Source organism: Nannobrachium achirus, assembly GCF_963921795.1.
Source record: "Nannobrachium achirus genome assembly, chromosome: 3".
Taxonomy (NCBI): domain Eukaryota; kingdom Metazoa; phylum Chordata; class Actinopteri; order Myctophiformes; family Myctophidae; genus Nannobrachium; species Nannobrachium achirus.
The window spans coordinates 45,857,917-45,874,550 of record NC_137812.1 but is presented as its reverse complement, the minus strand read 5'-3'; the positions used below and the strand labels follow the sequence as shown (position 1 = coordinate 45,874,550).

Below are 16,634 nucleotides of genomic sequence, written 5' to 3'. Positions count from 1 at the left end.
ATCAGTGCCAGATTATACGTGATGTACAATACTGACACCCTGTGGAGAGATATGGTATAAATATACCCATTTGTTAAAGTTCCTGTTTTTTCTCTTTTCCATGCAGCAATATGGGAAGATTCTCGATGTGGAGATCATTTTCAACGAGAGGGGATCTAAGGTAGGACATCCTTGTAAATCCCTAAATATAATTAACAGTATCAACGTATTAACGTATCGATTGATTTATGCATCTCCACAGCTAATGAATTATTAATTATCCCGCACTGCAATGGCTTTGTTGCTATTTTCAACCCTTGCTCACCCCTCGTTCTTTTGTACGTGTTGTTTGTCTCTCCTCTCGTACCAGGGCTTTGGCTTTGTCACATTCGAAACGAGTGACGACGCTGAGCGGGCCAGAGAGAAGCTTCATGGCACCCTGGTGGAGGGACGTAAAGTCGAGGTAATTCACCACCCTCCCCCTTCTCTAAACGGTGGCCATTTTCCTCTGTTTTCCTCCATATCCAACAGTGAGAATGAGTTTTGTTCCGGTTGATTCTGCCTGTGAGAAGGTTCCCGGGGCGGCTGTGTGTGTTCAATTCTAACCCCCCCCTTCCCCTCCCTGGCTTCACTATAGCATGGTGCAGTGGTACCTCACACAGAGATGTCTGGTTTGATGCCACTTCCTGTTGATGTTTATGTCGTTATGTCGTCGCTATGGGCTGTCCATTGCACCTTGATCTCTAGCTTTGTGGGTCTGGTTTGCAAAGCATGCTGGGTGGTGTGGCTATACGAAACGGGGCATGGCCGACATGTGAAAGAGCTTTGACACGGTTGCTGATGGTATATCCGCTTACATCACGGCATGTAGGATCTGTCATTTTTATCTCTTACCTGCACTCTTTCCATTATCACCACCACCTCTTCCATGATCAAGATGAACTTTGGTTTATGGTTGTATTCACTATAGGAAACACTAGCCTGTTTTATTTTCTTCTGACAAGTCATGCTTGCTGGTGTTTTATAAGAGGATTTTTTTGCATGGATGTTTCATGAGACCTAGGTCGGATGATGTCTTGGAATTCACTGTTTGCCTTGAATATTTAGGGTTTGCCATTGGGGGTAGAATGTCAGTGTTTGATATGTTCAGAGACTGCATGACCAAGGTATTTCCAGGCAGATTTGTTAATGAGACTGCCCTGAGAAGTGTGTGGTGTCATCTTTGATGCTTTGTAGACTGGGTTGTTTAATTTCAGATGTGCTGTATGGATGATTAATTGCTCTCACATCACCTGCATCCATCGCTCTTGAAAAGAAACATCAAACTCTCAAGCCTAATTTATTACCCTGTCGTGGGGACTGCGTCGGTCACCCAGAATAAATGATTTTCAAGCTAACAACGCGACACGGTCAAAAATAAGTGTCACGTTCTTCACTTGAAAATCGCTAATTTTCAGGGAGCCGACACCATCATGCGACTGAGTAATTTTAGGCTTCACGGAGGTGCATTTTTGTTGTGATGTTTTATTTGTCAGCATGACCTCAGATTTCAGTTCCAACTGGCCTTGAAGGTTAAAAAAAAAAAACAACCAAAAAACACATTTGCTTTGAATTCTGCTCTTTATATTGCTACTCAGCTCCTCTGCATGCATGCTCTTCAAAAGTGTTGCACTCTTCTCTTGTGTGTCTGTGGGAATGTACACGTCACGCGTGGCTGCGTCCGAGAAATACAGGAGGGAGGAAAGAGAGGGAGAGAAAGAACGAGTGAAAAGAATGTCGACGGCGTCGTCTACCTCTCCCTCTCCTTTTCCTTTCTTTTTGGTTCCTCTCCATTTCTGTCCACTCATTCCCTCCATGCCAGTCTGTCTGTCTCTCCCTGTTTGTTTGTGTGTGTCCGTCTCCGTCCCCCCATATACATGCATTTGTGAACCACCTTGACTGTCAATACTCTTCTCTCTCTCTCTCTCTCTCTCTGTCTCTATCTCTCTCTCTGTCCATTCCGCTGTCTTCTGTCCACTGAAGTAGGACATTTATTGGCCACAGTGTTGATAGTGTTCATTTGGTAAATTATTTGAACATGATGATTTTAGGCAATGTTAGGTAGTGTTTTCCCCACGTTACACTCCCCTAAGTGTCTTGACATTATCCGATTCCTTTGTTTGTTTGTTTCCTTTATCGACTCTCCCCTCTTCTCCATGTGTACGTAGTGAGTTTAAACCAGTAGTGGTCAGATTGTTTGATACGAGTAGGTGTCTGTTGACACGTGACCTGTCTGTGACATCACTTCCTGTCTCTACCTCAGGGTGGGGGTTGCTTTTCATTACCTCGTTTCTTTTTGGTTTTGTTTTGTTTTCTTTTAGTTTTTTTTTTCGGTTCACCTTTTTCTTTTCTTACATATATTTTCTCTATTTCCCTGATGATTTTTGTATGTTGTTGTTGTTGTTGTCAGTCTCCACGGTAACTGCTCGCGTGTCCTCACGCCGTTTCCCCAGCAACGGTAAGTTGTGTACACATGGCATCATCTTTGAATGACTCCCCCCTTCCCCTCCCCCCCCCCCCCCCACCCCACCCCATTCGCCCAAGTATAAAAATACAATTCACCCAACACTGGACTGCCGGGGGGGGGGGGGGGGGCTTGATTGATTGATTGATTGGAACGGATCTGATTGGCTAATCCTGTGATTGATTGGGGGAGGTGGTGAATGTAACGGTGATTACGAGATTAGCCATTGACCGCATGGCATTATCAAGGCCACTTATATAACTGAATGTACGGCATCTATCTATCTGCAAGTGCAACAACTGTGACTACCACTTATGCATTCATTCCAATCACCTTCTCTAACTGCATTATTAAGCATATAATTCCAGAGCTGTATCCTGCATGGTTTATTCTCTTTCTCGTCATTTGTATGACGTCATATAGTCTTATGTCATCTCTCTGTTTAATGTGTTAGTCAGTAGTTGCATTTGTGCACTTTTTTAGTGGGACAGCATGCTTAAGCATGAATGCTTTGTTAGCTTTAACGGAGAGAGGACAATAATATTTTGTCTTTTGTAATGGTGTACTGTTGTCGTGCTGATTGATAAGACTGTGGACAGTTGTAGAGCAATGGCTGTCTAAAACATGCCCGAGTGGACATGTCATAGAGTAGTAGGCCTACTGTACAGGACATACACATATAATCATATCTCAAAGCTGATGTTCTATTGACATGTAAAGTGAAATAAGCATCTGAGAGTAGCAAGAAATGAAGCTATTATTAATAAAACAATATTAGCAGCACCTAAAACATCAGATTTGCACTTTTTTGATTGATTGATGATTTTATTAGACAAAAATGGAGAACAGTACATGTATAGTCAATACAATAGAAATGTAGTACAGCACTACAAGTACAGTTAAATCACCCTACCTAAAAGGAACATCCCAAATAAGACCTTTTACCGTCTTTTTAAGTTGGAAGTCCTCGGAAGCACTCTTGATCTCTTATGGGCAGATGTCTTTTCTTTTCATTTTATTAATTCTTTTAAGTGCTTTTCTTTTGGATGAGTCAAGTTTGGTTTTGGATGGTGTGTCGGGTGTATGCTTCTAGTTCTCTTTCTAGTGTGACACTGATGTAGAATGAAGGCAGTGTTTCACAACCATGGTTTTCATTTGATTTTGAGGAATGATACTTGCATCCTCCATCCTCTCTAGCTCGCCTCTCTCTCTCTCTCTCTCTCTCTCTCTCTCTCTGTCTCTGTCTCTCTTCATCATTCTGGCTCATTCATCCATCACTCTGTTCTCGCTCATGTATGAATAGATCCAAATTAGGCAAATGGCCAGATGTATTTTGTGTGTTTTGTATCGCATCTTGATGTTCATTTTCGTTTCATTAGAGGAATTGCACATTTGGATGGATTGTTCACGTTCTCTCTCTCTTACACTATCTCTCTCTATATCTCTATATCTCCCTCTCCCTCTCTCTCTCTATCTCTCTCTATCTCACTCTCTCTCTCCCCTCCTGCCACCATGTATGTGTTCCCCTCGTCTCTCAATGTGGACTGGCTCATCTTCCTCCTGCATCCCCTTCTCTTTCTGTCTGTCTGTCTGTCTGTCTGTCTGTCTGTCTGTCTGTCTGTCTGTGTCTGTCTGTCTGTCTGTCCCCCCTTTTTTCTGTATGACGTGTATTTAATTGGGAGGGCTGCAAACTTGTTTTGATTGGTCTCTTTGCTGCATCTGATGCTTGCTGATTGGCTAGTTTTGCTCACCTCTGGTCATGCAATGCGCTCTTTGATTGGCTGTGTGTAATTTTGTCTTATGAACTCCTTTTAAATTGATGTTGCATTGTGTTCAATGATGAATCTGCTGCTTATACTTCACCCTCTCTCTTCCCTCTTTTTTTGAAGGTAGCAATGGAATGGTCTTGGATTTATTTTTGAATGCCTATGATCTGAAATGTTTTTGTTGTTTATTGTTCTTGTTGTTTTTTTGTTCCGTATGTCAATTGTTATGTTATATGTGTGCAACACTGCCTGATTTACTCACAGGATCCTTGTTTTAAACGTCTCTTTTTCCCTCTAAAGAAGTGCATGCGTCTTCAGTACCATTTTCTTCTCATCGACATATTTAACCACTTAAACCCTTTATATTTTGTCGACCGTGGTCCCCCGGGGGTCTATTCTTTGTCCCCCTCCGTTTTTTTCCCCTCTACACCAGATCTCTTCGCTGAAACCAGCCGATCTCCAAAATCACAGCGTGTGTCGCGAGACTCGCAACGCATTGTGAGCTTGTAGATCGGCCATTTCTCTGAATGTTCATGTATTATGACATTCCCAGAAAAGCGACGCTAGGGTTCATGTGGTTAACCTCTAATAACGAAGACTTAGACAAATGACATATCTCATTATTACGTACCGTAGAATTGATTCAAAAAGGAAAACCTTTAATACGCACGATGTGTCCGTTATGTTTCAGACAGACAGCATGTAGAAAGCATAAAACACAGGCCTTTATGTAGTGATTGATTTATATCCCTGCCTGCATCGTTGTTCACTTCGATGGGAATTGAACTTGCGTTGACTCTTTGTTTTGTTCTGGTGTCCAGGTCAACAATGCCACAGCCAGAGTGATGACCAACAAGAAGATGACCACCCCGTTCTCCAATGGAGAGGGGCTCGCAACGCTACCATATGGGAATGCTCTATGTATGGAATGACATTCTTAAAATCATTTTTCATAGTTCATACACAGTAAAATCCTCTTTTAACTTGGCTCTGAGATTGTACAAAGGGTCAATTCGGTTAAATTAACAGGATTTTACTTACTGTGAAGCTTTGCTCAGACGCACTGAGAATGAAGCGCACATCCACTGAGACACACTCAAGTTTGCCTTGCATTTAAGTGCAAATATTTACACATTAAAATATATGCTAGAGATCAGTTTGGATGAACAAACAAATAGGTTGAAACAGGAAAAAGAATGATACTTACCAACCAAGATATTGCTGTGATTGTAATTCCATCTTGGTACCGTAATTAATGTTGGAAGTTTTATTGTCTTTTTGCTCATAGCTGGATGGAAACTGAGTCCCATGGTTGGAGCCATGGGAGCCATGGGAGCCATGTACAGTCCTGAGCTCTACACTGGTAAAAATGCACATGCTATTCAGTTTTATATTGTGCATGCAATGCATAAATGTAAATATATATACTGTATATCTGTCGGGTCCAAAACATTAACTTTTCAGTGTTCAAATTCAAAATTAGCAGATCTACAAGCTCAAAAAGTGTCGCTTTGAGCTGCGTTTCGAGCTGGCAGATCTGCTGTTTTTGATACTTTTGTCTGACTCTGTAATGTGATGAATTAGGGCATTCATTTCATACCATATGAACAATATGGAGATAAGAGATCTTTGCCCGACGGCAACGATGTATAAAACATGAGATTGTTCTAAGTTCTCTCCCTCCATCTCTGGTGTAGTCCCGGGGTTTTCATACCCAGCAGCTGCAGCAGCTGCTGCTGCCTCCAATGCTGCCACCTTTCGAGGAGCTCACCTCCGCGGTCGTGGGCGACCAGTGTACAGCGCTGTCAGAGCAGCTGTACCCCAACAGGCCATCCCCACCTACCCTGGGTAAGTACACACACACACACACACACACACACACACACACACACATACACACACACACACACACACGTTAAAATGGAAAGTAATGACATATACATACAATACAATACATGCACGTGCCCACACAAGCAAACTCAGAAACATATCTTATGCATTCAGACGTCCTTCTCAAATGCATGCCTTCACCTACCTCAGACTAGGATTGTAGAATTGTGCATGGTGGTGTGTGTTTTAATATAAAATAAATATTTTTGAATTAATGCCATTGATTGTATGCTGAATTGAAATACCATTTCCTTGTATTATTATTACTGTACTATTATTAACTGGAAAGTAGCTCTTTAGTCAATTCATTTTCAGTTTGGGATACCAATTTCATCCAATCAGGAGAGAGAACCCCAAGACAATTAATCACCTTAAAATGTGTAGTGTTCCAGTTAGACCCCTGTTACTGAATAAACAATCTATACTATACTATAGTGTTTTTGGTTAAAATAATTAAATGAAATGGCTCTATATTTCGATGGTAATCATTGCTATATTAGCAATCAGAGCTATAGATATTTAGAGCTATTAAACACTCAATTTAACCAAAATATGTATAAGTAAGACCCCAAGTGTTTTCCTAAACAAAGAAGTGGTATTTAGTCTTGCATGTTGCACGGTGTGTAATAATCTCACCTGCCTTTCTCTTCTTTCTTCACAACCTTTTTTGGCACCGTTTTCCCACCCCCTCCTCACTCTGTTCTTCCCTCAATGGCCACATGATGGCGTATCTCTCCATTCCCCCCCCCCCCCTTCTTTTACTACATTCCACCACCACCACCACCACCCCCTTTTTGTTCCTTCCTCCTCTTCCTCTTCTCCCACTCAGTATGATGGCATATCAGGAGGGCTTTTATGGTGCTGCTGAACTCTATGTAAGTATACTTTCTCTCTCTCTCTCTCTCTCTCTGTCCCCCACACTCTCACTCATTCCCTCTGTCTCCCCTTTGGTCTGCAAGCATTCCAGTGTGAGACGGCATGGATCGACAAACCCATAGAGTTGGAGTAGAGCTGTGGGTATTTTACAAAGGATACGTATTTGTGAATAAATGTTATTTATTAGAGGGCTCTTCTAAATTATCAAGCAAACACAGTAACATCCTCTGTTAATCCATTTTGTCACCTGATTGTGTACATAATGGAACCAAATGGACCCGCGAGGGTCCATTAGTTCCATGTTACACACTCAAGAGTTCAATTAACTCTTAAGGTGTTTACTGTGTACATACAGTACACTATCTTCAGAAAAAGCAAGTTCAGACTGCCCCACACATAGGGGACCTGAGCTATTTGGAAATAAGCAATATCCCACATCATGTCTAGTGCACAAACCTCACTGAATCGACTGCTCTATGGTTTTGTCTCCATGCATGCATGTGTGGGTGTGCACCAACGTGATTATGAGTGTGTGTGTGTTTTTGTGTGTGTGTGTGGGGGGGGGGGGGGGGGGAGCGGGTGTTCACTGAAGAGTGTAAGACCGGGTTGACAATAGCTGTTTCTGTTCTCTCTGTAGACTAGTGTTTCAGGACATTAGTGGCAGATTGCCCCAGGTAGGGTTGACTCACCGTGTGTGAGAGCCAGTGTGCTACATCTTCCTCTTCGTCTCCGATGACTGTGTGCCACTAGACATTATTGACCATCTGAGATTGAAATGCCTTTTTCCCCCTCTGTCTTTTATCTACTAACTCACTGGTATCTGATATTGGTGGAGTTGCGGAAGGTCTGTGCACCCAATATAATACATATTACAGTATATGTAGTGAGTATCCAAGTCACCGCTTTAAAGGACAACTTTTTTTAGGGTTCATATTTTAGATTGTAATCAGAGAAAAGAAAAGATAAGAGTGATAACATGTTTTCATTTACTGCTTTCTATCGTTTTAGCAATTGTAATGATTTTGATTTCAGTGGGTGGGGGCATGTGTACAAGTGGCTAAATGTCTTTTTAGACACAATAAGCTGGTGATTTCTTTATTACTGTTTACAGTACACATGCCCCCAAACACTGAAATCAAAATCCTTAAAATCGCTAAAACGATAGAAAGTAGTAAATTAAAACATTTTAACACTCATCTTTTCTTTTCTAAAATATGAACGCTTTTTGTAAAGAAACAAAGTTGTCCTTTAAAAGTGTTAACACTATTTTTGGGAATGTCATTATAGCCAAAGCTTTTCAAACACATTTTTAAATAAATTCTAAAACACTGAAAATAGCCAGTGAAGCTCCACAACACGTCACAATGCTTGCAGATCAGCTATTTTTGCTATTTTGGAAAACATCGACACTATAAAGTACGGCTGAAGTTGCTCAGTCATAGTTTGGGGTAGTATTAAGGCGACTAGATTTTGCACACTCTTCCTCACACCGTATGCTCAGATTTCAATGTCATGGATAAAGAAGTCATTGGAAATCTGCCTTCTAAATCCATGACACTGAACAATGATGGAAGTCTCCAAAACTGGGGCAATTTTGGTAAACGTGTTGAAAAAGCAGGCCATATTAACATAACATTTCTCACACCAGGACGTGGCGGTCACCCCACTTAGTTTATTTTTGTTGAGGCCATTCCTGACGTCAAGCCTCGCATGCTGTATACTGTGACTCAAAACGCTTCTGGCAAAATGATGCCACTGCCAGTATATGAACTAAGTTCTTTCACACTTGATATGTTCACTGAAAACTGAGCAGTAAGACTTAGATTGAATACAATAAAAAATAAGTAATTTAAGACGGTATAAGGTAATTCATCCACTCAACAGTAGTTGATTCAGACCCCTTCTCGGAATCTCCCTACCTAGTTCACCTGTGGCATGCTAACTGAATCAATGTCGGCATGCTGGCATACTGACTTTCAAACTTTCCTCCTGCCCTTCCTCCCTCCCTCCCACCACCTTATTTTCCTCCTGTGAATCCCCCCCATTGTGTATCTTCTCTTTTTACATCCCTCTGCTCTTCTTCCTCCTTATGTTATGTTTCACATTGACTTTCTTTTTAGCTCCCCTTACAGTATATCTTATAATTACCTTCACATTTATTTCAGTCCTTTCTCTGCCCTTCCCTTCCCTCCCCTCCTCCTCACATGGCAGCAAGTGTTTGGTTCTGAATGCCTCGACTTGATCATGACTGATCCTATATGGTAGAATGCAGTGGTTTGAGTGTGAGAATGTGGGCGGTTATGCATCTAGGGATGTTTGGCGTAATACTCTAGTCTATACATTCTGCGTTTGGTAATGCATGCTGTTTGTTCAGTGATCGGTTGCTGGATGTGTGCTTGTGTGTGAGTGTGTTTTCCTTTATTCAGATTGGCTGACTTTCTTCTTCCTCACATCTGTAGTTTGTGTGTTTGTTGGTTCATCAGCCGCATAAATAATCACACAATCACCTTGCCTTGCCTTCCCCAATTATTCTCCTGTGTGTTAATGTTGTCGGAAGGGTGGGGGGTGGTGGTGAGGGTCACTGCTAAGGTTATGAACACTCTTCCATCATGTTAAGAAAAGAAAAGAAAAAGTAAACTAAATTCATTATGCTACTTGTAGTACACTTTATGCATGCACACACAGTAACATATTTGTACAGATTTTAGTGTGTTTTTAAATGCAACCAAAAATAAATGATTTCAGATGCATCATGGAAGGAGAGATTGACACAGAGCCTGAGCTACAGCCTTGTGAATGCCATAATGCACCAGATTAGCCAAATGTTGCAGTCTGCTTTTTAATCACTAGCTCTCTTCTCAGCAGTTTCCTCTCTTTCTCTATAATAACCCTTTAGATTAACCACTGTTCAGTGTTTTATAGTGACATGATAGACCATCACTAATAAGAATTTTACTATTTTCTTTCTGCCATGTCCCCCCAATCCACCACCACCACCATCACTCACTGTCCTCTTTCTTTCTCTGATGCTTCAGGGTGGCTATGCAGCTTATCGCTATGCCCAGCCCACTGCTGTAGCAACTCCCCAAGCAGCAGCGGCCGCCGCAGCACAAGCTTACAGTGACAGGTGAGTGAGAATGAGAACACCGTGGCTGGATGCAGCGGTGTAAAGCTGGGGTTCTCAACCTTTTCAGGCCCTAACCCCCAAAATAATCATATTTTAACTGGGGACAAGCACTATGAGTTGAGGAATTACATTTTATATAACACGGTTATATTGTGAAAATAGCAGATCTACATGCTCACAACGCCTGTGAGTATGTAGATCTGCTATTTTTCGGCTATTTTTCACAATTTCTACCTCTAATATTTGCAAGGTGTTGTGAGCATGTAGATCTGCTATTTTCACAATTTCTGCCTCTAATATTTGAGCATTTGACCAATGTTTAATTTGTCATTTTAGAGGTATTACAAAGTCCTTAAATTGTAACTTTAGAAATGTGCAGATACCCCTATACACTTAATCGTTGGGTTAGTTTGTTTACTGTTGAGTGACAAAACAACATTTCACATTAACAGAATCATATAACGATTAAGATCTTGTTGAATTGTTGGAGGTTTGATGTTTTCCATTGTGCCTATTTTTCCCCTAGCTATGGACGGGTGTATACGACAGACCCCTACCACGCTGCATTAAACCCAGCTACAGCTGCTGCCTACGGTGTTGGAGCCATGGTACGACTGCACTCATAATGGGCTTAAATGTGATGAGCATGCAACTATTATTTATATACGGTATGCATTTCATGGTTGTCCTTTTCTTTCTTTTCTAGGCCACACTGTACAGGGGCGGCTACAGTAGATTTGCCCCCTACTAAAGACGTTACCTTTCCAGGAGTTCCTCTCACTTCCATTGAAATACTCTGAAAGAGCCCCCTCTGTTGTCCTGACGGTGGACTACACCCTGTTTATGGGTTATGGAGTCAACTGCAATCAAGATATTTCAGATCCCACCCTACTGCAGTCCTACTTTTTCTTACATACACTACTACAAAAATAAAGGAATGCTGTTTTAAAGACGTACAGATGGGCTCAACATATAAAAAAAGAAGAACATTTTAACTTAAATCTATTGCACGGCTGTATTATAGTCCCGTCCCCTCCCTGCCCTCGTTATACCCTCGACACTCGGCAGCACAAGACACGGGATGGATGCCCAGATGTTCTTCCAGTAGCTGTAACTGGTGCATGGACCACAGACACTAAAACAGCCATCACCCGTGTACAAGAGTGAGCCAAGTTATGTGTGGACTGCACAAACATGACATAAAGAAAATGGAGGTCAAGTAACAGAGAAATAATTTTGGCATTTCTCTCAACAAAACTTGAGAGGGAGAGAGAGAGAGAGACGACGTCAAAGGAGCAGCCTACAGCATTTGAACGACATCAGAATGGCAAGACACAGACTTTTAAAATGCTCAAATGTCCACGGGTGGATTTTACAATTCCCCTTTGGGCGGTTGATGATGACAGGAATTCCGTTCGTGTAATGCTCTGACATAGGGAGACTGAGGTGAAGACGTGTCTTGAGAAGGTGGTGTGATGATTTATAATAGTATAAATCACTACAGAAGACTGAAGGAGGAAAGGATATTAGTGCTGTTCCTTACCTCAAGTTTTCTTTGTGGGAATGGTGAACCTTTAAAATTAAAATTGTTACAATATGCAAAGATAATTAGTTTAGAGTCGAAAAGTTACCAAATTGTTATGCCACAGTTATCGTTATTATTACTATGATTATTGACTCAAGTACTCAGCATTCACTTTGCTGTTGTGGGTCTCTTAGTACACCAACATTTCAATTCTGTTGCCTGGGGAGTCTTGGGGATATCATGCTACAATAAGCCCTCTCCATCATTCATGGGCCATAATCACATGGCCTCCATGTGATTATGATTAATACATCGCCATGACCATTACTATATTATCATGTCTTCTCCGTTCTAATTTCCATGCACAAAAACCCCATGTGTAATCGCCACAGAGCACGTCACACGTGACAAACACTACAGAATATTACTAGTGTGTCATTGCTTAGCTGATGTTAGGCTTAGACTCAGTCATACCAGCACCATCACCAGATCATTACCATTACCGTTTGGGTTTAAGTATTCTTTGCTGTTCCTTGAGTTATTTAATTTAATTTTGAGATTTATTGTTTGGATTAACCCACCTGCTCCATCTTTTATAGAGCAAGTAAAACATAAAAAAAGAGTCTTCCTGAAAAACAAAAATAGTTGATTATTATAGTTGACATGCTGTCAGCAAGTACAAGTACTGAACAAGAGATTCCATCGATATGAGTCAGTAGAAAATATTTAAATGCAAAACATGATACTATTGTGCATATTTCTATATCCTTATACTCTATTTCCGAATGTGGTTGTTTTTTGCCTTTTGTTTTGTTTTTGGTTCCAAAGATTTGTAGAAAGCACATTTTTCTGCTTGTGTATAAGTATGTTATCTTTGTTATTGTGGTTATTATCATGATCCCTGATGATCCTATTGCTGTTTCCCCCCCCCCTTAAGTTTCATGTTCTATTTTTCTAACTAAGAGTTGTTCCTTCCTAATAATGTTTCATTCATCAAGAATAACCTTTTTATTTTGGTGTTCTAAGGCAGAGGGAACACATTCATAGTTAAACAGGAAGAAAACATGAAATGCATGTTGACACTACACTACTTTTTACTCAGCCAAAAATTCAGTCAATCCAGAGACTTTTTTTTTTTACCCCCCACCACTTGTTTTGGTTTAGTTTTTGGTCATTGAGGGTGGCTGGCATTGAGGTTGAATTATCAACATAATGTATGCACAAATGGATGGATACATTGGTCCTTATCATTTTATTCTTATTCCAAGTTTACAGTTGACTGAGCCCTTCTTCAGCATGAACGAGCACAGGCCTGTGGCACTTCTCAAGGCTGAAGCCAGTTACTTTTTATTGTTTTTCCTCTAGTTATTAATATATATTTATATATATTTCTTTTCTTTTTCTTTTAATGACTCCTTACATTTCAATAGTGCATTTTGTTGGCTCAGACAGTGTTGTCACTCCAGGTTTTTGGAAGGTAGCCTCATTTTGAAGCAGATTTACAACTTCTGAAAGTGTTATCTTATCACTCCTACGACGGTTAATATTTCAGCATGGTATGAGTACCAAGAATCAATGATTACAACGTTGTGTTTTCTCAATTTTCTGATTTACTCTCGACTCATTGCTGCCTACGTGTTTACCACTTCAAAGACAGTCAAAGAGGTATTTTAAGTAAGTAAATGTGCTGCTGGGGTTTGTTAAACTAGTTACTTTTGACTCTTTAATATTTGTGTGTTACAGTTGAATGTGATCTGAAACATGGAGAAAAAAAAATGAGTAACAAAGAAGCAATTTGTCTCCCTATACGTTCCGGTTCCCCACTTGAGAAGTGCTACACAAAATATACAAAGATGGACTCTTGAGCCATTGAAGGCATGGACAACCAGCATGAGTGATACTTGTAGTTTGACATTTGTTTTGCATGATCTTGTGTCTTTCAGATTTGACTTTTTGAGCAGCACCCAGTTGCATTTTTTTCCTTCTTTACCACTGAACCCCACAGAGAATGATAGGCAGCTAGCTATTTCATCATGCTAAATGCTAGCTATAATTCTGAAGAGCACAGTGCTGGTTAGTAAAAGGGCCTGCTGTCAGCAAATGGCCTCCCCAAAGACCATGGGGTAGGTACAGGGACGTGCTGGCCATTGGGAAAAGCGGGACAACTCCCGAACGGCCGGTTCATTAGGAAATATTTAAAAATAAAATGTCAGCCTTCATTCCATTTTGGGGGCTGGGCAGTCAACAAAGTAAATCGTCACTGTTGGGCAGAAACCTTGTATCTCCAAGTTTCAAATTTGTACATTTCTTTCGCAAAGCCTTGCTTCATCGTACAAGGCCGTCGCACAAAAGTAGTGAAAACAGCAGATCTACAAGCACACAACGCCTCGCACCGCGAGGCGTGTGCTTGTAGATCGGCTGTTTTCAATAGTTTAAATCATTTTTAAAATGATAAATACAAAACAAACGGTTTTGGACATACAAGGTTTCCACCCAACAACAACGAAATATAGGCCTAATTCATGTAATTGGCCCACTGGCTTGTCACTTGTCATGATCTGAAATGGCAAATCTTTGAGTATAGCAGGAGCGCTATAGAGAGAGATCTCTCTCTATAGCGCGCAATGAGCCTCTCCAACTCTTTTTCCCGGGCTGAATCAGGGGCCCAGCATGTCCCTGTTCTGAAGAGCACAGTGCTGGTTAGTAAAAGGGCCTCCTGACAGCAAATGGCCTCCCCAAAGACCATGGGGTAGGTAGATAGTTTCCTGTCACAGTTCTCCTCATTGTATTATATTAGCAATGTGGTTGTTCTTCATAGTTGCTACGGAACCCAATGACTAATCTTCTTCCCCTCTGTCATGTCTATATCCCTTGACTGCCATTATGTTAATTTTGTTATTGAATGTCCATATAAAATCTTTTATATAAAATGTTTTGTTGTGAAAATGCGCTGAGTTTGTTGTCATTTGGGTAATCTATTTTGTTGAAATACGGTGTGCTATGTTTGGTTTGATAGTCTGGCAGTCTATTTTAAATGGAACTCTGTGATGTCAGTGTCATGTAGTCTATGGAAATGACAATCGATTTTATTATTTCTCTAAATCAAAAATATCCACTACGTGTAAGCTTGCATTTGATATAATCAGGAAAGAAGACCTCAATGTTTCTTGGGAAAATATAGGAACATTTATTGACAGATCTAATTTCTTTCAAAATTTACATTCACCGATCATAAAAAATAAATTTCAGGGATGGGGGTGGGGTAAGGAAAAGGCAGGAGAGGAAAGGGGAACAGCCATACTCATACTCATAGAAAAATAAGCAGCTTTACATTTTCAGTGTGGCTATTGAATCCAAATGGAGGTCAATTGTGTCCCAACAACATCCATGTGTGCACCAAAACGGTGCCTTGTGCGATATGGTGTCATGATGTAACGTCCTTCAGAGTGTGTCCAGCCCTGGAGGGGACTGAGGAGTTATGGAAGATGAATGCAGGGGTGTTGCAGTAGTCGAGAGGCTGTAGGGATTCTACACAATTCCATATTTTGCCAGGTCGCTGAGCTCCATGTCACCGAAGGCTTCCCATGGGCAGACCACTGTGATGTCTGTGCCAAGACCCTCCATGCCAGGGATATCATCACCGAATCTGATTGATAAGACAAAGGAGACCTCATGAATTGCTAGAAAAAGGGTATCAGAGTCTTAATAGAGTATGAAATAAATTCCACTTAAAGTCAGTGTGTTTTCAGCCTTTTAGGTCCCATCTTCTGTCATACCATGTACACATGTTTTGTAATTAGTGTGGTTGGCTGGTTGCCTGTAGGGCAACACACTATTGTTCTCAAAGAAACCCCCAAAGTCCATTGAGTTCAATGGAGGAGTGGTGCAAGCTTGATTATTGGTCAAGCTTCACATGACATTTGGCTATCCATACTATAGGAAATCTCACTTGCAATTTCCCAGAATTGTATCTTTCTTTTCTTTGTATTTTGATATATATAAAAGAAATCCAATCATGACCCAACCAATTTAAACCAATAATATCATGACATCTCTAACGTATTCAGTTACTTAAGCTTCGTTGGGAGGTGCTTTTTTATTTTTTATTTGTTGTATCCAACAAACGAGGCATCATAAAAATAAGCAGGCAACGATGTGAAACACTATAAATTAAGAGTTTTTGCTGAGCTAAATTAAAGTGGTACTTAAAGTCCAGCTTACCCCTTCTGGCCAGGCTTGGGGGCCTTGCTCTTGAAGGTGCGGGTGGTCCTCTGCTTGAACTTGGGAGGTGCCTTCTTGTCGGCGGGAGCTGCAACACCTGCGTCTGCCATTTCTTTTCAGTTGCTATAGGAAAGAAAGACAAAAGCCATTCAATTTCTTTCTTTCTTTCTTTCATCTATTCTTTCTTTTCTTCTTCTCGTGTTTATCTTATATTTATGTTTATCCAACCACCCCACCTTAAGTTGTTTGCTGGCCTAATACCACAGCAATAATCTCTGTAATCTTCAGATTAGTTGAAATTAATGACTAAAGCTGTTACATAACTCCATAAGCACCTGTTACGCAAACCACTCCAATTGTAAAATTAGCCTAATCTCTGTCTATTTTTGCACCTTAGCTTAAAGATTAGTCTTGGCAGAGGGTACATCTTGCAACCATTCCACCTAATTCCTTCGTTTAGCTTGTGTCAAAGAGTTTTCACTACACAGTTCATTTTCAGTCTGCTTTTAATCTTATCCCTTTTTGACCTCCCTTGACTACAACACAGGAGAGCTCTGGTAAACTGTTGACTGGGGTCTTGACAAAAAATCCTTATTAACTCATAGCTATTGATCCAGATTCTCCAGAACATGTTGCTACCCTGGGCAAACAAACATATATAAGGCTTTAATTTAAGCCTATCTGTGAACTTGGATCTATACTGTATGTATTATACTGTATTAGTTTCTGCCTTGATGTCAACCACTA

The 16,634-nt window shown here is 40.7% G+C and overlaps 2 protein-coding genes across 2 annotated transcripts in view; one reads left to right on the top strand and one right to left on the bottom strand.

Moving 5' to 3' along the window:
* rbfox2 (RNA binding fox-1 homolog 2) overlaps positions 1 to 14,539 on the top strand; it is a 38,913-nt gene extending 24,374 nt beyond the window's left edge. Inside the window, exons 5-13 of the mRNA XM_080722306.1 lie at positions 107 to 160; positions 350 to 442; positions 5,070 to 5,169; positions 5,537 to 5,611; positions 5,946 to 6,096; positions 6,968 to 7,013; positions 10,050 to 10,141; positions 10,668 to 10,749; positions 10,848 to 14,539. Coding sequence (XP_080578432.1) covers positions 107 to 160; positions 350 to 442; positions 5,070 to 5,169; positions 5,537 to 5,611; positions 5,946 to 6,096; positions 6,968 to 7,013; positions 10,050 to 10,141; positions 10,668 to 10,749; positions 10,848 to 10,892 — 738 coding nt within the window. The 3' untranslated portion in view covers positions 10,893 to 14,539. The remainder of the gene's footprint in view (positions 1 to 106; positions 161 to 349; positions 443 to 5,069; positions 5,170 to 5,536; positions 5,612 to 5,945; positions 6,097 to 6,967; positions 7,014 to 10,049; positions 10,142 to 10,667; positions 10,750 to 10,847) is intronic.
* A 655-nt stretch (positions 14,540 to 15,194) lies between these two features.
* LOC308281747 (retinal cone rhodopsin-sensitive cGMP 3',5'-cyclic phosphodiesterase subunit gamma-like) lies at positions 15,195 to 15,997 on the bottom strand (the record flags this gene model as incomplete). The annotated part of the gene is made up of 2 exons (XM_080722032.1): positions 15,195 to 15,312; positions 15,888 to 15,997. The coding sequence occupies 2 exons, from the start codon at positions 15,995 to 15,997 to the stop codon at positions 15,195 to 15,197; spliced, it is 228 nt and encodes a 75-aa protein (XP_080578158.1).
* Positions 15,998 to 16,634: the final 637 nt, after the last annotated feature.